The 24,144-nt window shown below is 42.7% G+C and overlaps 1 protein-coding gene across 1 annotated transcript in view; it reads left to right on the forward strand.

Moving 5' to 3' along the window:
• The first annotated feature begins 1,192 nt into the window (after positions 1-1,192).
• Positions 1,193-24,144, forward strand: part of MBOAT1 (membrane bound O-acyltransferase domain containing 1) — a 57,736-nt gene continuing 34,784 nt past the window's right edge. The window contains exon 1 of the mRNA XM_063325814.1: positions 1,193-1,334. Within this exon, the coding sequence (XP_063181884.1) occupies positions 1,245-1,334 (90 nt within the window). The 5' untranslated portion in view covers positions 1,193-1,244. The remainder of the gene's footprint in view (positions 1,335-24,144) is intronic.

A 24,144-nucleotide genomic window follows, 5' to 3' on the forward strand; every position in this document is an offset into this window, starting at 1 on the left:
AGCTCTCCTTGCAACACAATACAACGTTGTCCGGGGCAAGTGTAAGAACACTCCTTCTGCAGATAGACGATCTTGGCAGAGGTACCTTCTCAATGGCCGTATTCCATTTACAAGACAAACATTTCACTTAAAACTCCTACTCTTTTTTAATTTTTTCCCCTATCAAGGAAAAGTCACCACTTCCCCAAATCACACGCATCTTAGTTTCCAGCGACATGAACCACAAGCTGAATGCTTGGTAACTCTCCATTAAAAACATCAGTACTTCTAAGTAATGACTGAAAACAACCTATCTGTGTTTAAAAAAATTTTTAAAAATAAAAAACCCCACATCCTACAACTTTTTTGGGGGGGGAAAACCCCAGCTCTCCTCTGCTTGGGGCAGTTGTGAACTGTCACCTTGGCCCTGCAGGTGTCTGGAGAAGTTAACGCTTCTGACAAGAAGCTGCAAAAAGCGGGAAAACACGTCGAGCTGCTACTGTCGGTCCCTCCTTGGCCGGCTCCAACCCACCCGGAGTGGCACGGCCGGCGCGGCGCCACTGCAAGCGGGCGCCTCGCACCCCTACCAGGCCCCGTTCGCTGTCATCACGCACATCGGGGCCCACCCGCTGTCACCACGTGTACCGGGCCCACTCGTTGTCACCACACGCACCAGGAGCCCCCGCCAACCCACCCGTGGTGCCACCCCCGCAGCTCGTCCGCTCCTCCCGCCGCCGGCCACCGCCACGGCCACCGCGGCGTGAGGCGTTGACCGCTCCGCTCCGCCCCGCTCCCGCCCCCGGGCAGCCGCGGGGCCGGGGAAACCCCCGGGGGTGTCGGGGGACGCGCAGGATGTTTTTCACTTCCCGTCACAAACCCGACGCCGCGGGGACGGGGACGGGGGGGCTCCCTCAGGACGGAGCAGTTGCTTTTCAAATTCGAATCCGACCGTTATAACGGACAAACCCCACGCGCGGGCTCGGCCGCCTGCACACCCCCACCCCCTCCTTTCTGCCGGCAGCAGGTGAGGCCCCGGGCACGGCGAGGGCTCTCGGCTCCCGGCTCCCCGCCGCCGGGGCACGGCCAGCGCCCGCCCCGCCCCCGGCCGTTGGCGGCGGCCCCGCCTCGGCCGAGCGCCCCCTGCGGCCCGGCGGCCGGCGCGGCGGGGCGGCGGCCGGCGCGGAGCGAAGCCGTGGGGTGCGGTGCGGGCCGGGGGCGCGTGGCCGACGGGCGGTGGAAGTGGAGGAGGGTGGGGGGGATGCAGCATGGCCGAGCCGCCCGGCGCCCCGCACCGCACCACCGGTTCCACCTTGCTGCACCCGCTGAGCGGGCTGCTGGGCATCCCGCTGGACCAGGTGAGGCTGCGTGGCGTGGCGTGGCGTGCTGGGGAGGGGGGGTGCCGAGGCGGGGAGGCTTCTTTGGCAGAGAGGAGTGCCCGTCCCGTCGCTGTCATCTGCCAAAGGACCCCTGGGGGGGCGGGGAGCGGGGCCACCGTCCCCCGCGGAAAACCTTGGGGTCGGAAGGGGTTTCGGCGAGGGGAAGGCGCACGGCGGGGCCGGGCGGGGGTTGAGCCGGGCGGCGTCGCCGGGCGGGCTGGTTGCCGCTGCCGGAGGAGCCCTCTGTTTTCCCCGGCAATGCCCGGCGCTTTTCGTGGTCTTGCCAGAAGTGGCTGCTGCTGCCGCTGGATGCAGAAAGTCGCGGCGTTGCGCTAGCCGCGGCAAAGTTTGACACGCTTAAGTAGCAGCTCAGGTGCTTGCCCGCCTCTGGGCAGCTGTTTGGGAACGGGAGCTGTTTGGGAGCGGAGATGCAGCGTGTTCCCTACGAAGCCATTGCGTTCAGGCACTGCTTTTGTGGCTGCAGAGGTGGAGAAAGGCGGCACAGAAGTCTCTTTTCAGCCTGGTACAAGTGCCCCTGATGGAATTGCAAAGGGCATCTATGGAGAGGCGTGAAACGCACAGGCACGCATTGGAGAAAGCGGTCTTACGGGACTGCCTAATATATTTTTGGCAGCGGTGTTGTCTGGTTGTTTACAGCCTCCTAGCTAAGCTGACCCCTAACAGGCAGAAAACATCTCTCCCCCACCGCCACCTTTTATTGTCTCTCAAGCCTGCCTGCACCTGCTGCCTTCCTGCATTCTGTCAGCAAGGAGGAAGTTCGGTCTGGAAGTTTTGTGCCGACGAGAAAAAGTCTCCACTGAACTACTAGGAGGTCGAGCCGTGCTCTAAGGAAGCAGGGTAGCAGAGGCGAGCTGGTAAAAATCAACAGAAGATTGAGACTTATTTGCTTTCTTCTGTTTGCAGAGTGGCTGGTCCTATGTGTCGTTTTTTACTACTGTTTGTTTTTAAAAGTTGAGTAAGAAATAAATCATTTTATGGATTAAACCCCTACATCTAACCATGCCAGTTTTTCCTTTTTAACAGAAAACAGGTTTTCATGCAAAAAAGAGATTTGTTGCTCAACACTAAAACAGTCAAACAATAAAGGCCTATAATTATCTATAAGCTATTAATTTAGGAGAAGGTGCATGAATAGCGATAGCTTCTTTTTTGAGGTATTCTGTGCCATGACTGATGAATACAGGAACACCAAAGGCACCAGAAATAGCAAACGTTTACTGTTTCAGCTTGTTTGTGATGCCATGGCGTATGTACAGTGTTAGGCTGACTGGGTCACCGAACAATGAAGACTTGACAGACTGCAGTTTTTCTTCCTAAGCTTTCCAAAACTTGTCCTTCCATTTAGCCAAGGTGATACAAAGACGATGTTGTCTGTGGTGAAAATTCTCCCTATGCTCTTCCAGACCTGAGGATGCTTCACTGCATCTGGTTATGTGCTGTGTTTGTCCCAGGGCCCCGGTCTTGTGGGTGCTGATGGTGGGCACCTGTATGCCAGGTAGTTTGTGACTTGAACCCACACCAGTAAGCAGGGAAGATGTGCTCCAGGGTTGGTGGTGTGGCTGGGCTGTGTGAGCGTGTGTGCAACCATAGGTACTGTCCGTGTGAATGACCGCACTGCCTCCAGTGGTGGGCTGTGAGGAACATCCCCCTTGCTGGAGTTCATCGCAGAACTGCAGCACAGCTCTGCTGAAATGCAGCTTTCCTCACCTGAAAATCACCTCCTCCACCCCCCCCCCCCCCCCCCCCCCCCGGCCCTGGACCCTGCTTCATTGTCCCTGTGAGATTATGCTATCAGTCATTTAAAAAAGTCTCCCCCACCCCTCTTGTTCCACTGCAGTGTGTTGGACCATGCCAAGCATCAGGGATTTCTGCTGCCCTGAAGTAGGAAATACCCAAATCGCTGTGTGGAAGCATTGTGCCACCACTGTCCCCTCAAGCGACATGAGTTTCAACTCCAACCCGCAGTGCTTACGCCCACAGAAACAAAATAATAACACTTTCAACAGTTCACAGAGCTCTTTTGCTACATGGGTTGGTTACCTTCTTCATTAGAATAAGACAAGGCTTTTGCTGAGGGGGAAAAGAAAAGTCCAGTCGCACCTCTGCACAGAACTGAGCGTTGCATATGAAAGACTATTTTTGCTAGGTATGAATCCCACGTCTGGCAGGGGCTGGTTTTATACGAGTCCCTTATTGCGATGCTAACAGGCTCTCTAGGCCTTCCATGTGGTGGCTAGGCTGCAACAGGGAGATGATAATCTCTGGTTTGTCAATGTATGTCAGCGACTTCATGCTCGGCCTGTTGGATGGTGACAGCCTAAGTCTCCCTCCAGTCCGTGTAGCTGGCAGTTCCCCATGGCTGGCCCTGAGCTTTCAAAAATGCCGAGAAGCACTCAGAGAGCGAGCGGCAAAGGCACACAAGTGGAGTTTAGACCCTCCAGGTCTAAAGCCATGTATGTCTGCCTCTGTTAAGTGCACAAAGGACTCTTCCCTTCTTTTATAGAGATGGTTTTCCATGAGGTCTGTGCTATGAGAGATTTCAGTCCATGAGAATGACCAGAAAAAACATTGAGGTGCAGGTCCGAAAAATAAACGTCGTAATCTTTACTCTTTCATAGCAGGGTCAGAAAAGCTGAAGCAATGGTAGGTGGAAAATGTTCTGTCATCTAATAAGCAGTTATTGTATCACTCACTATGGGAAGCATGGATAAATATGAAAATGTAATTTTTCACATTGGTTGTTTTCTTCATTTTGAAAAATTACAACTTAAGTTTAAAAACAGTGCAGAATTACAGAGTGCGCAATTCCTAGCTGCACTGTGTACCTGGCAGACTGTACACATTTTATTTAGTAGACAGCGCACTGCATGAGAACACAGCAATGTTTTCTGCTTTAGATGCTAAAATAATCCTGATGTCTGAGCATGTATCTGCATGTCTCTTTAGTGGATGAGTTATCTTTGAATTTAGCATTGAAATATTATTTTTTAAGAAGTGCTATATTCAGTAACAAAATTAATGAGCCTGAAAGAGGATGAAAAGACTCTCTGTGTTCAATTCATCATCATATCCCAGGAAAGTAGACTTTGAAGTTTAGCTGACTTGCATTCTAAAAATATCTGGCTAGGTCAATGACACACCTCCAGCAGCATTTGGAAAAGAGTTTTGGGTTGGTTTTTTTCTTGTCGCATATGCCCCAAATCACTGATTCTGGAATGTCATCCATCCAGTATGCTTATACAGTAAGACTTGGCAAAGTATATATTTTTTTGTCATATATGCCCTAAATCACCAATTTTGAGACATCATCATCTAGCATAAATCAGTGAGGTATGGTAAGTTAAAGCTTAAACTTTTAATGGTGTAAATTTTGTAAACAGAGGCATGTGTTTATAAATACAGTGAAGAAATATATATGCTATTTAAAGGTATATTAAAAGTAAGTTTAATGTCATTGTTTATCCACATGGAGTTTTCACCATGCCTTCCTAAGCACTAGGCATCTCTAGAAGTAATTCAGATTCAAAGGGTTAAGACATTTTATTAAAAAAAGTTTCACTTCTTAAGGTTATTTTGCAGTACTGTTAATATCCCAGGTTACCTGTTGTCTCGGAAGTATCAATCCAAATGCAAATCCTCAACGGATGCACAACAAACCTTACATTGTAACAGGCCTTACCCTGACCTATGTCAGACAGTACCAAGTTTGTTGACTTTCAGGGAAATGCATTCTATGTTCAAGGGTGCTCTCAAAAAAAAAAAAAAAAAGCGATGTTGTATGAGCATCTTCTCATGTTTATATCATTTATATCAGAGGGTTTTTAACTTTAGTGTTTTCATTGATGAGGCCAGACGTGGTTCCCCAAAGGGGAAAAAATGTGCTTTTAAACTTAATTTTGGATGCTTTGGCTGCTGGGTGTACACCTTATTTTTCATTTTAATCCTTTCATTGGAGCTGGTCTGCATACTTATGTTGTGGCAGCAGTTTAAATAAAACACTAACTCTGTGGGGGGACTGTGGGACATGCCTCTGAGTCTTGGGATAGTTGAAGTGTTAGAGATGTCTTCCCACTATTCCTTGAGTTTGAATAGCTCTCTGCCCAAAGCATGCTGATAAATTGGCTTAAAAAGGAGAAAGAAGAAAAAAATTATATGTATATTTTTTCCGTTTACAAAAATCCACATGAATTCTCATCCAAAAATCAGGGGTTGTTTTGCTGAACTTCACATTTTGCAGCTCTTTTGCTGTCCAACTTCAGTTTTGCTTCTCTGCTCTCTGGTTTAGCTAGTCAGCAGATTTGTTAGTCCCAAGCCTCTTTGCGTGGTTTTTCTAATCCACTTCTTGTGCAATGAAAAGCCAAATAAAAAAATAGCTTTCTAGGAACTCAACAGACTTAGGCTGGGAAACTTTAAGGTTGCTTTGATGGTCATCAGTAGAGGCATTAGAAGATGTAGTGCTGAAAGGGAAAAAAAAATACATTTTTAGAGATTGAAGCGAGATAAATAAAGGTGGAAGTTCATTGAAGACATAAGTGAGATTAGTATCTGATTTTTACCTGAATAAAACTACTGTAAGGCAACAGGAACAACTGTCCATGTTTGGTATGAACTATGCTACATTTTGATTCTCTAATGCCAGTCATTCTGCAATTGAAAATTCAGTGTTTTCATTTTGAATTGCAGCTGTACTTGTCAGACTTAACGCCTTCCTGCCTGACACCCTCAACTGCAAAAAATAAAGCTGTGTAACTTTTAGTTATTTGAGAAACAGTAAGCAAACATTAAATTTGAAATCAACACCTTAAAACACATTTATAGAGACATATTGCTTAGGCTGCCAAAGCCGACTTTAATTTTGATATTTTCTGACTTTCAAGCAGCCAGATTTTGTAAAACTATTGTCCTTAAGAGAAATCATTATCTTTTTACTACAATGCCCTGAAGGACATGGCACTTGATTTAAAGAAGAGGCATAGTCTGGCTGACCCTGTTTTGGGTCCCCAGTTGAAGAGGTGCCTGCAGGCAGGGCAGCGGGGTGCACGGCATTTAGAGCAAATTCACTCTCTAACTTGTGCAGGGCCCACTTGTGCAGAGCCCAAGATTCTGTACGTTCCTGAGACAGAGGTATAGTACTTTCTGAAGATTAAGGCTATTTCCAAAGTATTTCTTTCTGTTCAGGTCAGCTATTACTAACAATTGCAATAATACACATTTTCATCTGCCTTGGAAACGTGTGCTGCCTTTTTTGACGTGTTCTCACTCAATTTGGCACTGCAGTCTTGAACCTCATGGCTGATGTCTTGATACTATGGGTGTAAATATTTCCACATCCCTCATGCCTTGAAAACAAAGTCTGTCCTATTAAGTTTTTCATTTGGCAAGGGACAAAAGTGCAACTGGAATCAGCCACTTGCAATTTTCCCCCTTTTAAGCAGTTTCCTTCTCATTTGTGTTAAATGAGAACTGGAAAAATAAATGTTGAAGCGCTGCATAAAGTTTCCCGAAACCTTCTCTGCACATTAATTACACCAGCACTGATTTAGTGGTGCTCTGCAGCTATTTTGAGACAATATAAAGTAGTGACGAAGACTCTTGGGCTCCAGCCTAGGGGTCTAGTCACTGAGCACAGAGCTGGCTCTGTGCTTTCAGGGGAGCCCCCAATGCTTAGGATTTACTGTGCGTTGGCCAGCCTGGCATGGTATTTAATGCCCTGATTGCTCCTTGGCTCCTGTTACCGTTCACGAGAATAGGCAGTGCTCGAAGTGGACTTGCCAAACTGCAAGTGGTGCTGGTAATCTCTGGGCAGGGGAGGGATTGGCATCAGTGTGGAGGTGAATCCGGCCTTCTATACTTGTCCAAAACCAAGTGAAAAGTCAGATGTCAATGGGCTGTGTTTCTTTTTGGAGTGAAAAAATCCCTCTGTATGTGACCTAGTAGTAACGGGTAAACTTGAGGGTACCAAACCTTATCTCCTGTATGCTCAGCTATTCTAGTGACTGTTCTTAAGGAGGGCTTCCAGAAACCCAGGCTTGCTCTTAAATGCACGGCATGATGCATAAATTTCTACTGTCCCTTACTAATAGTGGGAGTGTTTATGTTAACATGTGGGTTGGATCAGGAGTGCGCTTTGGGAATGAATCTTTGGACTGTCCCCACTTAGCACGCCTTGCACATGAAGTGGCCCCAGAGCATCAGCGCAGGCTTGCTTTCTGAGAGTATGGAGCTGATGGATGTGCCCCAGGAGCCTGCAGTGTTTCAGCTGCTGCAGGGCACGCAGCCTGCAGCGCCAGAGTTCAGCTTCTCTGAAGCGAGACCCTCCCGACAACGAGTCATGTGAACGTGGGGTCCTCATCCTCAGCTGTTTTGCTCTTCAGACGTGCTGCTGCTATGCTGCGCTACTTGGTGAGATAGGCATAGTGGAAATCTCTGACCTTCACCTGGTGGTTTCTTCAGAGCATAGCACTGGTCAGGCTTGTTTGGTCACTTCTGACAGTGTGGAATCCAGTCTGTTGTGAACGGGGCTCGGCTGGATCAGCCTGTCCTGCTTCTGCCAATGGGAAGAATGGCAGGTGGAGAAAAATGGTCAAGGGTGGTCCTGCCCCAGAACAAGGTGGGATCTGATCATTCTCCCTTCTTAAGATCTTGATTGGGAATGATAATTTTCACCAGTCCTTTTTTCCCTGGCTTAAGGCGTTTTAAACAGCTTTTGCAGAATTGTAGGTGAGCACCAAAGCAAAAACAAAAGTACAAGCAATAGTTTCTGACATAAATGTGTTTTGTAGAACTTTTTTTGGGGAGCTACTTGTAGTATGTTGCATCCTTTATGGAGTTGGGTGGAAAATAGTTTTTTTTACTGTGTTTTGGTCTTCCCTCATGATAAGAAAATTTCAAGCTCAAAAAAAAAAGAAATCTCAATAATGTGAGAAAAAAACCTGCTAAACATATTTTTGTAATTAAATAAAATGAAACAACGCCAGAGTGCATGTATCTGCATGGTAAGTCCCAGACAAAAATCTGTTAATCCTATGGAATAGCAACTTTAAAAGTTATTGATCAGTATCAGTCTTCAGTGAGTGAGTCAGGCTGGGGACATCTGGGAGGGAAAAAGGAGGCAAGAAAATACTCCTTTAGATTGGCCTTTTGGATTGCACACAGAATACTAAAAAACTAAGTAACAAATTCAGGCCAAGAAGGAAACTTCATCTGTTGGCTGTTGTGCACAGGGTGAGCGTTTGCTTCTTCTACAGGCCCTGGTCTTGTGACAAAAGCTCTAATTGGACTTGAACAAATTCTTCATTTGTGGTTTTCTGTTCAAGTGCAGTTTGGCACTGGTATGCAGATAGGGCAGGAATGGGGAAGGCAAAATGACAAGGCAAAACCCAAGACATTTGAGGACCCCCCCACTCCCAACATTTCTCAAATAACTTCAGTGTTTGTTTTCATGCTTATGTATCGGTTTTATTTTAAACTTTTTTTTTAAAGGACTGCTGAGTAGAAAAGATTTAATTATTAACTCTTCCACCTAGCTTAAATGACATTATAAACTGGTGAAAGTAGGTTTTTTCCTGTTATCAGTGCAAGGGAGTGTTAAAGAGTAGGACTGTATTGACTTTGTTTATCTCACATGTGCACGCACAGAGGGGAGGTTCAAATCACTGACTCCTATGATTTGCAGTAAGTATTTATACCGCAAATGCCAGGTAGAGCAACAATTTATCTATTTGAGAGAGAGTTTTAGAATTACTTTGTTCGCTCACAAGCAGAGTTGTCTTACATTTATACTTCCTATGCTGCAGGGTTTCTCAGGATGTTCTGCCAACTATGCTGTACTGAAGGTGAAAAACAAGTGTAGACAAATGGTTTGGAGACAGTGACTGGGAAGTTAAAGGACTTACTCTTTGAATTAAATCCAGTTTTTGATGGTAGTGTTACACATCCACAGTGAGTTGTAGACACTGTTAGCACCCACAGCTGTTTATGCCTTTGTCTGGATGTTTGTGTTTATGCGAATTCTCTTGAGGCAAAAAATTGTGGTCTGTAGTTGCCACAGCAACAATAACACTGCACTCAGTGTATGGGTGGGTTTTGCCTAATTTATACAAGTATGTTGAAAGTGTAGGCATGTTGCTGTGGTACATTGTGAAATATGATAGACTCTTAAGAAAGGAAACATTTGTTTGTTTTTTATTTGGAGAATGTAACTTTGATTTAGTGTTACCTTTATTGCTACTTCTCTGCTAGGGCGCTAGTTCCCAATTGCAAACGTAACATTGCAGAGAGGAAAATGGGCTCAGCAGTTTGGAGAAATAAAGTTTTAGAGATGCTCTGCTGATGCTAACGAGCAAATAAAATGAGGATTAGAACAAAGAATGGTCCAGGGCAGAGGGAAATGGGTGACATAATTATGTTTCTGTCCCATGGCAGTTGCTCTTGTAAATCAGAAGATGACTGTAGCTCTTTGCCATGAAACCAGAATAAAAATATGAACAAGATAGGAGAGGAAAAATTACAGGGTAGACTTTTTAAACATGCAAAAGCAAAGTGAAGGAATTGGGTTGTTTGCTTTAGAAATGTGATTGTTAAGAGGGATCGTGGTGAAAGTATACGTGAGCAGCATAAATGAAATAGATCTAGGACTTCTTCCTTTCTGTCTCCCAGTGTTTCTCCATGTGAAGAGAAAAATGTGATAACATTAGAAGGCTGCAGATTCAACAGTGATTAAAATGAAGGTCTTTTTCATGCAGTCCAGAACCGGACTGTGAAACCCATTTCAACAGGGGGCTGCTAAGGCCAAGAACTCGGCCAGAGCCAGTGAGGACTTGGATGTTTATATGAAAAACATGAGTATTCAGAGTAAGATACTTCCTAGCTTAAAAGGGAAAGCTTTTGGGAGTACGTATTCTTTTGCTGGATCCTTTCAGGGCCCGTCCCGTCTGCAGATGCTGGTTTCTGGCAGCTCTGCCTCTGGTGTTGCTGATGCTTTTGGGATCCCGAGTCACTGATGGCAGTCCCAAGCGCAGCTGCTCCTATTACGGGTGAGTGGGTCTCCTAGAGTCGTCATCCCCTCCCAGGGCTTGACCTGACACTGGATTTATTGCTTGAGTTTCTTCACATGGTGACACAGCAAGAAGCAGCAGATCTCTGTAGGGAAGATCAGCCAACTCCCAAGAGAGGTCAATTCTCCAACATTCCGCTTTCAAGGAGCCCAAGCTACAACTATCCTTCTATCAGTTTATATAGAAAGTAACTGGCCCTTTATATACTTTGCAATGTATTTCCCTCTTGGTTATCCTCTTACTTGTCTGTTCTGCTTTTTAACTGGCAGGTTTTTTTTTGTCTATATGCTGAGCATTTCCTCTCTGTTCAGTTTATGCTGCGTTTCTTTAATGCTGTATTTGATGATTTCGTCATCTGCGTATTCTCTTTGAAGAGACTACACCAGCAGGTGTCTGGCGTAGTCTGCCCTCTTCCTTTGATAGGGTTCTGACATACTGATCACTAGGCTGTTATCTGCTTATCAATCATACATTTTACATGCACCATTACGTCAATTGCTTAACAGTCAGGCTTCCTGTTTTTTTCACCTGGATAGAGTTGAGTCAGGGTTTAAATGATTATTGGGAGAAAATTGATTCTATATCTGCCTCCTCTTTTTCCTTTTTCTTGGACACTTTGGTTTTTGAGCATAGTCACTAATAAAAGCAACGTACCAGACCAGTTTAGAAGACCCTAAATGGCAGGTGTGCCTCTGTTTCATGTATCTAGAATCGGGTCTTTGCAATTGCTTGGACTATTTCTGTCTATGAGATGGTGGCCTCATTTGTTTGCTGGGAGGTGGAACTACTGTCTTGTGCCCTGGAGAGACTTTGTCAGAGCAGACAGTGCAGACCAAGGTCCCTGGTCATCCCCCTTCCAAGTCTGCTCTCCCTCATCTGCTATAAAGTACATGCTGCTGGTTGCTCGGGTGGCTTCCAGCATCAGGGAAGCTGATATGCTACAACACTCTGCACTTTAGTGCTACTGTAACAGTGGGAAAAAGTCCATCTGCATTCTGAGATATCTTATGTTTGCTAAAAATCAAACCTGAAATGATGTCTCAAAGTGCTTCTGAGATAGCCAGATGTTAGTGGTATAAAAGCTTGCGATAGAAAGAGAGATGGAAATAAATTTCGCAAGCCAGCTGTCTGGATCATGCAATGTCCCAGTTCTTTTAAAGCATGTTTTTTTAGGCTTTATATGCAAAGCGCTTGTTTGAAAAAGAAGTTGTAATTATTTATGCAACTTAAAGGATTGTTGAATTTCTTTTCCCTGGCTTTGTTCAAGTTCATAGGGTATATTGAGAAGAGCTCACTTGGAGTTTCTGGAATTTTGTTCTTGTACTTTGTTTCTTGGACAATAGTTTGCCTGCCACTGCATGGTAGGAGCATCACTGTAATCGTTGTAAAATGTAAGGACATTATTTTCTTTTTTTCCAAACTGTTAAAGGGGAAAAAATTAGACTTATTCCTGTTGCCTAATGATTGCTGTCCTTTGTAAAGGAAAGCAAATTAAGTTTCTGCTATTGCTGACTCATAAGCATGGCAAGAATACACCTGGAGAAAATTATAATACTGTGGCTAAGTAATACAAACGTGGGTGTGTTTTTTCCTCCTGATATGTCAGTTATCTTTGGAAAATATCAGTGTTATAACGCAAAGTTCTGCTGTATTGTATGCAAATAGTAGTATGGAACTCTAGTGGGAGATATATGAAGAAGGCAGCATGCTTTTAAAGAGGCAAAGAAATTAAATCTTTTTTTCTCAAATATACTATAGTGCAAATGAAATCAATTTATAGCAAAATCTAAGTATCTTTTCTTTTTTTATTGTTTGTTTTACATTTCTTTATGCTTATTCACCAACTGATACTTGCTCATGCTGTGTGTTTTCCTGTTAGTTTTTGTTTTGATTTGGTTGCTAAGTTTGAGAACTAGGAAATTTTTTATTTTTTTTTTGGAGGGGGTAACCCCTGGAATTCATTCAGGGCATGACTTTTGGAAAGATACTAATGATTTCCAGATATTTTAGTGTAGTGACGGTTGAGATGTTTGACTTGCGCCGAGTCCTGAGTGCTTGTCATCTCCAAGTTACTTGTTTTCAATAGAGCCTGAAGTTAAATGCCTAAAATTAGACATGCTCCGAAGTTCAGCTTCCAGAGATATTTGCTGTGGATGTAAGGTGCTTGTCACACAGGCATAACTAAACAGCTGGGGCTACGTTCTTGTCGTCTTGCATGGTTCAGGATCCAAAACAAATGAGCATGAAGTGAGCGTGCTGCAAATTCTGAGCAGAAATAAGGAAGGAAAAACCAGCCACAACAGGATATTGTCACTGTACATGTTTTATTGGTGGCTTCTCTTCCTGCCACAGCTCTGAAGGGATTAAAAATAAGTCTTCAGCCCACATGAATGAAGGTTAGATAAACATATTTTATATTAAACAGCATAGAGCAATAATTTTACTTTTGAACAATAGGGAACAGTAGGGAAGGGCAGTATTTTATGACTGTGAAATCTCACGATTGTGAAAGCGAGTATCTGAAGTTGGCAGTTTCGGAGGCTTGCTAATTCTACACGGTCACTGTTACACCAAAGGAATGAAACAAAGATAATTGTGTTTGAATTGAAAAAAAATATAATAAAATAAACCATCCCCATACACAGCTTTTTGGAAATAGGCTAAAAAATGATGAAGAAAGCTATCTAGAAAATTTGCTTGCCAGCAGAATCAAGGGCCACAGTGGAAATGGGGGACTCTGCAAGCAACTGCAGAATATAAAGTTTACATTGTTTATGGAAACAAAGAGAGTGAGTTACTGTATGTTTGCAAAGGTAATTGCCAAAATATAAACTGAAAGTGTGATTTTCCCAGTCAAAGAAATGGCTTTGACTAAAGTTTACTAATAAAAAAGGTGGTTCTGTATATATTCCCTCCCCTTTTGCCATGCTTCTTTTTCTTTTCTTGTGGAAAAAAACCTCTCAGTTGTGCATCTGTACAGGTTAAGCTGGCTGAAAATTAACCCAAACAAAAAACATCTGAGCAGATTCACTGCAGATTTTCCTTGGCGCTTACTGATGGCTTCCCAAAATCTTTGTGTATCCTCTTCTGCCTGCAAGGGAGTTCCATGTTGAAAGGTAGCTGGAAATATCTTCTGTACTTCTTTTAGCAATTTCTGTGGCTCTGTAGCCTGGGAAAGGGTATGGTGGCGCCCTGAGATCTGTGCCCAGTATTTTGCTAGGTTGGAGCATGTGCAGAAGAACATAGATCTTCACCTCTCCATGTTGATGTACCCTGAAGTGATGTTTTGAAGCTCAACTGAAAGCATTTTCTTTATTGTTCACAAGGGTTTTCCTTCCCTTCTTTTGTAAGTGCTGTTTCTGGGTGTTTTGGAGATACAAAACTGCTTAGACAAGGAAGAGGACAGGAAGAACTGAGGTTTGCAGCACCTGCTTGTGGAAGCAGGAAACCGGGTGCATTTGACTGCACCCATTGTGTAGGAACATTATTACCCTAAAACTCTTCCACACATATCTGGCAGTAGATGGTAATTTTTTTTCAGAAGTGCATCCTAATTGGCATCTTCTGCCCCCCCCCCAATTCTATTTCAGGCACTTGAAGTGGGCTTAGTTTATTGCAGAATACCAGGTTCTGGAATATGATACCATTTCACAGTGTCTTTTAAGCGGTAAACCAAAAAGTGGAGCACCAGGAACTGTGGCTCGTTTTTGAAAATTTCATCTCTTGCAACCAAATGGAAGTCCAGTTTCACAGTCCAGAGATTTCTTTTTGCTTCTGTTAATGCCTGTAGTGTGGCTACTGTTCATCTTTGTAAGTCTGCAGTGTACATTTTTACATCTAAACTTACTCATCTAGATTACTTTTATCGTAGAAGTACCTGGTTTAGACTTGTGTTTTAGGATCAGATGAATTGCAACTTAGAATTGCCTTTCTTCCCCATTGACAATAAAAGAAATTTAGACAGACTAGCTCAGGTATTGACATCAGTGTTAGGACAGATAAATTCTAACCCTTCCTCTAGCAAAGTCCTTGCATAAGTTTTTAAAGCATGTCCTAATATGCTAATTTTTACAGTGCCCTTGTTTTAAGTTACAATGAGCATGGTTCAGTGTTTAAATACAGGATGTTCCAGATTTTCAATGTGTAAGGGCCTAATAAATTCTTCTATAATACCATTGTAATGTCTGAAAGGTTTAGTCTTTGATCAAGCCACTTAATTCCAAGAATAATGCACGTAAATTTAACACAGTGCTGACAGATTCTACAGTGGGGGGAAAAAAGCGCCGCCCAACTTCCTTTTGGTTTAGAATAACTTGTGAAGTTGGCACTTTTTTTCCCTTACTGATGTTTGTTTCTTTCTGTTGTGTGCACTTACTGGGATATCACTGGGATAACGTGAACAAAACTGCTCTGTTTGTATTGGTGTGTATTTTTAAAGACCACAGACACATTTTTCTATAGAAAAGGAACTGAAAATAGAATTGCACAGACATTGCAACAGCAATAATGGGGCAAGTTAGTTTAGATGTGACAGTTCCCATTCTAGTGAAGGATTGCACTTTAAGCCTACTGTTTTATTTTTAAATTGATGAATATATGCAGGCGCAAGGCTTTCATCTGTCCTGGAAGCATGTTTCTGAATTGGTACTTTAGAAACATTGCTATAAGGATCCTGCCGTTCCTACATTTGTGCGACTCCCATTGCTATCTGGGGAATCTAATTTATATTGAAGCCACAGAAAGACGTGCCAGCAGGGTGGCTGGGTATATGCACATATGTCTGTATTGTCTTCCTTCTTTGCAGTTTGAATAAATCAACTACGTACTTATGCCAGTTACACAGACAAAGTGAAAAGGTGCTTGACTTGCTGTGCTGTGTTGTAAGTTTTTAAAAACTAAACCTTTAAATCTGGGGGGAAAATGCAGATCTGTGTTGATGCTACTCTTAGTACTGCTACTTTGAAGGTATTTACTGAAGACTACAAAAGTAGAAACCAGACTGAAATCTCTGGAGCAGTTAGTGCTCGAGGCTGGTGAGCTTGAGCTGGGTCATGCCTGATGAAACCTGTCTTGGTCCTGCTTCCTTTTTGTTGCTGACCTACTGTCTGTGGTGGATGAGGTGATGGTGTTGGGCTAGGCAACGCTCTTCACAGGTTGTGTGAAAATATTTGTTTGGGCTTTGAGAGCACTCATCAGGTCTGAAGAGACCAGTTGGGAACAATAGCTGTTATCCAAGAATTCATTTCGGAGAAAAAGATGGGTAACTGGTGTATTTAACTAATGGTTATGAAAACTAAGGATCCAAGTTCCAGTTAGTTGTCTGAGCCCTACAGGTGTCAAAGAAAGGTGGGAAAGAGTGCTGTGGTGTCCCTGCCATGGGAAGTTGCTAGGGACTTTCAGAGGAAGCTTTGCAGGCACTCAAGCCTCTGCTTTGTTGTATTTTACTCTCCTGGAGTTATTGTTTTCCTTGTTTCTGTTCATTTTCACTTCAGCATCTGTCTCCTAACTTTACATATGCTTAAATTGGGTCTTCTGAATGGACCCTGTGAGAAGAGCTGGAGTGATGGACTAATGTGATAAGGTCAGTCTGTTCTCCCTGCATCAGTATGAATCTACGCATAAGCAAGGAGGGTAGGCGGTACAAGATGCCACCTTTGCCACAAGTATGAGGTCCCAGTGACTTCCTACTTCCTGTGACGGCTTTGGAAAAGCAAGGCTGGTAGTCCTGGTGTTTGGGTTGGTTTTTTTTTTTTTCTGCCAAAATTACTGCTTGGATAACAACATTTCGCACCTCTCTTCCCATTTCTCATTAAAATATCTTCTATACTCTGACCTGCTGGCTGTAGTTCTGCTTTTGGATGTGTCTGCCATGTTATACCATGTGATACTATACCTGCACAGAGGTATGTCAAATGATTCTTTTTAAAGTACTCTTTTGTGGCTAAAGGTACTGTAATTAGTGTGCTACCTCACTGCTGAGTAATTTGAAGAAATGAGGCAGCTCTCCTAACAACCTAAAGGCATTCTGGTTTAAAAAACCCAACCTGAATGACTAAAAGTTCCAGCTTGTTTGATTTTACTGCTGCTTCTATTACAGGTAGGAATTAGTGCTGGCTATCTCAGGTACAAGGGAATTTTATCATGCTATGTTTTGGCATTACTCACTGAGAGAACACTAATTACTGAGTTACAGGTAGTGGCGGAACATCGCTGCACATAAATGATCACTACTTAAACATCTGTTCAACATACAGTGTCATTACAGTTCAATGTAAGAGCTGTTGACAGCAAGCTAAAGCTGTTTTTGGATCAGGTCCACACATTAAATTTATCAGCCATCAAAGGTAAATGTGTGGGTGTGTGACTTAGCATTATGATGTAGATTTGACTTCTCAAGCTTACTTATGACTTAAATGTTTTTCTTTTAAAATTTCTGATGACTCAGGGTTTAATCTGCTCTATAGCTATATTTATGTGTGTGTCCTGCTAGTGATTATTCTGCTAGTGGCTTCATAGAGGTAATCCAGAAAGAACATCTGTTTCAAGTTTATAGTCTAAATCATGGAAGGATATTTGACCCTGTAAGTAGGGAAACAGCAGAATTTACCCAGGAAAACAGCACAACAGGCAAAAATACTGGCAATTTGGCATATTCTACTTTACCAACTCCATATCCCACATGCAACAGCAACGAAAAAGCCAGGGCTAATGAGAACTTGGTGCTGCTTCCAAAGGCGACGGTAATCTTAAATTGGTCATGCATATATGCTTTTCTCTCTCTCTTATGAGAGAAATTCTATTTTCAAACCTTTGCTTCTGCCCTCTCAAAATCTTCTATGGGACTCTGACAACACAAAGTCAGAGAAATGAGTTGTTTCAGTATAATATCAGAGATGTGACTTTTCAGTAGTCACATCAGTATTTCCCCAATGTAAATTAATATTTCCTCTCTGATCCATGCTGTTTGCAATTCACAGTGCTTGTATGTAGACATAAAGTATAGCATCTTGCAAGCGGCAGTTGAGTCTGATTTCTTCACAAATGGCTGTTTATGCTGGCTGTTGGTGCACTGAGTTCTGTGCAAAGCGATACCACCGTGGAGTATGCACAGATGATGTTACAGGAATACTCCTCTGTGGAAACCCGAGTCAAAATTCTAGCAGTAGGAAACTTGACATGATTTCTGTGATATTGCCCTCTTTTTGGGGCCGTTTGTCACCTTCCCGCATAGAGTTAAGTGATCTCTGTAGAGAATATTTGTCCTTACGGTTCATAAAAATAGTCTGGAAGATCAAAATATTTTGAAAAATTTCAGTTAAGTATCAGATATCTTTGAGATGATCTGATTAAAGAATATTCTCTCTCTCATTCTTAACACACCCATTTTAAATATCACAATTTGGATGTTACGAAATGCTATCATACCAGCAGGCCTAATTTTCAACATCAAAGTAGAAGTGTCGCCAGCAAAGTGAACTTAAACATGTTGTTTGCCAGGTGTCTTTGGTTAAATGTGCAAAATAATCTTTTAAACAGAGAATACAAGTTATTGCCCTTCTGTAGTTCTTGCTTTGTTCTTTACAAGAAAGACACCATCCTGGAAGATGGGGCCGATCTCTGGCAAAGTGGAATGTTTTATTATGGCATCCCTTTTCCAAAATACTGCCCAAGCACTGTTGGACTCCACAGACAGTGGTTTGAGTTGAGAAGGAGTTGCTGTTGCTGTCAGTAGTTTCTTATGCTCTTCCAAATACTGAAAACAGCTGTTTGGTGATCTGTGGTAAGTTAGTGAATAGAGGAGAAGTTCTAATTTGGCAGATGAAAACCTCGTAGCAGCCTCCTAAACTAATGCTCAGTAGCTCATTAGTAGATAGCAGCAAATACGAAGTATCTTTACCATGGGCTACAATGTCATCTTTATACTGAGCCACTGAACAACCCTTTTGTTCAGCAGATAAAATGTAGGTGTAAACCCTTATTCTCTCATTCGGCTGATAAGCGCAAGGCCTGGAATAAAAGTAGAGGTATCTTCTGCGATATCTGTAATCTGAGGGCAGTCTGCATCACCTGCTGCCTGTTGAAGCGGGCATGGACGGGGGTGCTAGCCGCCAGTATTCTGGCAGCCTAACACTCATACCTCTGTGTATGAATGTGCAGCAGGCCTGCTTTTTGTCCAAAGGTGGTATGTTGTGGGGGACACGTCAGCACCTTCTCATCAAACAAGTGACATATTAGCAGTGTGATTTCTCATAGTGATTTTCATAGTGAATGAATTATATAGCATTAATAGGAATTTTGCTTACAAAGGGCTGTCCGGTTTGGGTAATGGACTTAATTGCCATTTGGAGTTTGGAGAGAACTGTGTGGTCAATTTGTTATATCCTCCTAGATTTTTGGAAAGTGAGATCAGTTTTTCTGCTAGTATAAGGGAGGAAAAAAGTAGTAAAGGAAAAGCAAAGTATTTTTGAGGTCAAAACAGAATGCAGGATACTTCTTCCTCATAGTTAACTATAAAGAAAATGTTAAAAGCACTAAAATAACAGACTATGGGCTTAATCTTACTTATTATCTCTTCCTAGAGTGTGATCTAGTAACTCTCAAATGTCTATTACCGCTTCCTTAAATAGGGTGATTTGCAGATGCGAGGCTTGTGGGATGAGGGGAATTGAAACTTCCTGAAGTGGGTTGTTAGCAGCCTACCATGACCTACGGTGAGTGGGCACCAAGAATATTCGTGATGATTTGATGGAAGGGTATAAACACAGATTTTGCCTCCTCTTGTATTTTCTGTTTCCCATCCCAAGAACTTCTAGACGGGAAAAACACTTTCCACTTTCTCCTCATAAGATTTTTGTGGGTTTTTTCAGTCATTTTTCAGTGCACCAAACAACACATTTACCTGTGTCCTTTTGGAAATGCACTCCAAAATGGCTCCATGACTTTCTGTTAGAGGAATGTGGTAAATTGCTACCTTTTTTTTTTGTTGTTTTTAACCTTCACCAGGGAGCCAGTTTGCCCCCAGAACAAACAGTGATAATTGTTCCCACTCAGTGTTATGGGCAGTGGGCTTATGTCTTCCAAATGATGAGATTTTGAGACAAGTGTATTTGATGCCAGGTATTTGGAACTTTTATTTCAGGACTTGCCAAATGGCTGTTGCCCTTAAAAGTGCCCACCCTCAGATAGTTAATGGGACCCAATAAAAGACAGAGCAAAAAGTTTTATGGCTTTCCTCTGAGAATGGTTATGAAGTTGAAGAGATGAATTTCCCATGCAATGCCCTGCCTGTTGATGGAGATGACTGAAAAGGTGACTCCAGATGGCTAGGAGTCGGTGTTTCCCCTTCCTACAGTACCAGTCCAGCATTCACCAAGTTAGTTTCATGCTACTAAAAATGGGAGAAGATGCGAAGGCTCAAGGCAGACGGAGTTTACCTTCTATGTACTTTGAGGGCTTTGATTTTGGCGTAATAGTATAGGGGATCCTGAAACCATTATGTTTGGTTATTCTTGTGTCAACATCATAGGTGCTCAGTTGGTTGGTTTGACCTGGTTGCTAGCTTTGTATAAAACTCAGATTTGCAGTCTAAACATTGCTTTGAATTATTGCTGCTACAGAATTTGAATGGATAAGGGGAGGAACTATGGCTTATTTTTTTTCTCATTTTTTGTACCTGGTGTTTACATGTTCTGGATCCATCTGGCCCTTTAAAGTCGAGACTATTGGATATTGAAGGATTCCTTAACCAGACAACAATAATCATCAACCTAGTTGGGCTGGAGCTGTTCCAGATTTTCTCTCTCTCCAGAAGTTCAGATATCTTGTTTCTGCATTGCAAGGCTGCCTTCAGCTGGCTGTGACTCAGGTACAGGTCTTCCAGATGTCGTTGCAGGATACTGTGATGAGACTGCCTTTCTGTCTTCCAGTGTTTAATCATGGAAAATGAAAGGAAGATAATATCTTGTTTTGGCAACATATCACATGCTCTGATTCCTAATTTTATTACATCTTACTCGCTACAGCATGGAAGAAAATGACTGTGAAAAGCAAAAGTGTTTCTTTTCTGTTGGCAGAGTTGAAACCAGATGTGAAAAAAATAATTGATGGCAACACGGAATAGATGTGACTATCTAAAAACATGGGTTAAATGACTTATAATGGTGGGTCAGAATGAGAAGGGTTAATTCTAATATAATTTCTTTTTTATTTCTGTGTTATTTCTGTGTGGACACCATTCATCGATGTTCACAAGCCCTCAATTTACTGTTTACAAAGTGTTTTTAGCAACAGTGGAAATAACCAAAAGGGTTTTTTATTTTTATATATACACACACACACACACACGAATGCTTTTCTCTTTGGGAAGGGAAAGGCAGGAAAGTGTGACTGTTACTTCACTTGTGATGCAGTACATTTCTTAAAGTCTTAGGGATTTATATACTTAGGTACCTTAAATATGTAGAGTGAAGAATAAAATTAATGTTAAAAAATGAATGAAGTAAAGTCACTGTCGGATGAACTGCCAGTCCTTGTGTGTATGCATGTGAATGCTGCATGTGTTTAAAATGTTACATATAAATAACTAAACAGAGGTGGTAGTCGTATGAAAAGCTGTCATATCCCTCTACTGCTCTGTGGAGAACAGGCTAGATCTGGTCTGGTACCAATGTTAGTGCTTGGTTTTAAATACAGAGTTCAGACTGCCAGGCGGAACAAATTTTCTCAGCACTTGGAAAGGAGCTCCCTGGTTTTACTGGTGTCTTGACATTTGTCTCGCATTCCTGATACCCAAGAAACAAACAACTTCCCTCCCTCTCTTTATGACAGGTTATAGTTAAGAAAAGATTTGGCCTGTTTTATCCAATGCTTTCAGGTTGGCTCAGGTAAATGCAAAAGGGATTGATCTACAGAAGTATTCTGCAATTGCTTAGCACCTCTAAAAGTCAGTCTTGCAGTGAAGTATGTGCTAGACCTTGCAGTGAGCTCTGCACAGCTAAGTTTGATCTTCAGACTGAACTCCACAGAAATCAGAGGTGACCTTGGTGTATTCAGATTCTAAGTGCAAGCTTACAGGTGGACAGATAAAAGTAGTATTCTCCAATACTATTGCACAAGGTTTTTGTCCAACAGGTACCAAATACCTCATGGATGACAGAAAGGTTTTATCAGTAATTCTTGTATTTACCTGGCTTTCCTGTCCGTTGGTGTTCCTCTACCAACCCCTCTGCTGATGGATCCTTTAAAACCAATCACATTGTTTGTAATACGTTACTGTGAATACACACGAAAAAAAAACCCACCCTGAAAGCCTTAATGGTAGACAAAGAAAACAAATGCAGCATGTTGTGTTTAGGGGCAGCGCTGCCTGTCAGAAAAACATGGCCATGGAGGAGAGGAACCTGGAAAGCTGCTGAAGAGCTATGGTGGCTGCAGTTCAGAAGGGAGGGCAAAGGCAAAAGCATGAATGGCCTCATCCAGTGAGGAAAAGTCTTCTCTTTCTGCATTTCAGACTGCATTTTTTTTTGTATCTGGGAGTCGATGTCCCAAGCAATGCATTGGGGTGCAGCCTTCTCACTTCCTGTATGCTGCTGTGGTAGGTCACACCATGTTCAAATCACACTTGGGAATCCTGATGTGTGTTTGTGCCTCTTCAACACCATCACTGTCATTTACAGATCCTGAAAAGGAAGGTTAATCTTTATGTTTTTAAATCATATCTGTAGCGTTTAATGGTGTGTCGTAGCCATTCCTTTGTAAGGTACTTTCTAGCTTAATTCAGTACAAAAAGCATAAGCTAGTATTCTGAGATTATTGCTTGCTGAGCACATTGAGTCTGTGATGTTTGGCTGCTCAGCAGAAACAACCCTTATAAATTGAAAGCTGATTGAAATGCAGGGCTAGCATGTGCTTTTGCTTTTATCCTGGTACAAGGCTTTGCCCCAACTCTTGCAGAAACAGCGCAGAGAAGAAATAGCCTTGGTTAATTTGTACAACAAAATGAAGGTGTGATAGTGGCATGGTTGGTGTACCTGTGCTAACTTTAACCCAAGTAGCACAGGTGATATGTGCTCAGAGGAACTGATAGTGTAGGCAAGCAACAGCGTATGTATGCAAGGCTGCTGTGCTGTTGTATACTATATGTTAGCTTGTGACGAAGTCTCTGCTGCTTGCTTTTTGCTGCTGCTGGCATTACCTGCCTTAATTATGTACATGCTATTACAAGTGTGTCTGCCATGGCATTTTGCACTTTCATTTTGCTGTGCGTGTGAACCTGTGAAATCCCAGCATCTTTAACATCTTGAACTGAACATACAAGAACTGAATGAAAGTAAAAAGCAAATTCTTGCTTATCTTGATGTTTTTTTACTGGTGTACAGCATCCATGAGTGATGCTGCACAGAAGGGGGTGTTATCTTTTAAACAATCAGCCACATCGGGTTTCTTGGAGTCTCTGCGCTTTCCTTCTTTATTCTGAATCAGAGGGGCTCTGCGTGCCACAAAGTTGAGCTGCGCTGGATGTACTGGTGTGACCCTATGTGGGAGCAGGCTGACGTGGGGTTAAGGTTCACTGAATTGTCATTGATAAATTGGCTTCCATCAGTCTTGGCAACTTGCTTAGAAAAGATGCAATCAGAGCAGCCCTGTAGGGGATGTCTTCTTTTCAGCCATTGCTGTGGTACCTCTGGCTGCAGAAGGAGGGGCAGGAGTTAGTGTTTTGAGTGTAACTGTATGCTAATAGACCAGATGAGAGTTTGGGATTTGTACTTCAGCATCTGGATTTTGTGAGACCAGTGCAATTTTGTTCTCTTACTTTTTAAATCTTGCATGGAAAATAAGAATTATCTTATTTAAATAAAGCGTAAAGTATTGTCATAATAAGACATAGCTAATTACTTGCTTTTGGGTATAGTTCTATGGTACCGTCTGTTATAAATGCAGGTTTCTTACATGAACAAGAAATAAATCAATACTGTCTCTGCTCCAAAGAACTAAGATTCAGCATACCTAAGTACTTAAATTACTGCATTATTCCATTGCACGGCTGCCTGCACCAATGAAATAAAAGAAGAGCAGCAATGTAGCTAACAAACCTTTAATAAAAGCATTTGCTTGAACAGCACCCTGTTGGATACAGTCCACCACAGTAAAAGCAGTTTGGGGCTGTAGTGTCTTGTTAAACACATTGTAAATGTTTTTGACAAGAAGCCTGGCTGAATTCAACCACCTCTGGACAGACAGCATGTCAGAGCATTTCAGCGTGAGATGCATCATCCTGTCCTGGATTGATAGCTTTGGATAATCCTCTAATCCAAGTGATTGCTTAAATGTTGCAGCCTATTTAGGTTTGCTCAGTTTGGGATGACTAACTGCTGGAGAGCTCAGGGTGATTTAAAAAAAAAAAAAAAAAAAAAAGACTGCAGCTGAATAAATGAATTTAACTCCAGCTGTCTAGGGTCCAGGCTGGACTTACGGATGTTGAATCCTAATGCTGTATTGCTCTGTTAGAGACAGGTCCTGAGCTCTGTTGTTCCTCTGACTTCTGGGATTTTTGCGGAGGCTGCCAAAGAGAAGGTGACTTGAACCCTATGGTTCTATGATTCTGTGAAGAAGGCAGCTTGGTGTCGGTTTTGCCCTGAGGACACTGAAGCTTTTGCTTGTCCTTGTGTCTGATAGGAGTAGGCTCTAGTCATGGCTGCTTGCCCTCTGCATAT

This window comes from Chroicocephalus ridibundus, chromosome 2, assembly GCF_963924245.1.
Source record: "Chroicocephalus ridibundus chromosome 2, bChrRid1.1, whole genome shotgun sequence".
NCBI classification, from domain to species: domain Eukaryota; kingdom Metazoa; phylum Chordata; class Aves; order Charadriiformes; family Laridae; genus Chroicocephalus; species Chroicocephalus ridibundus.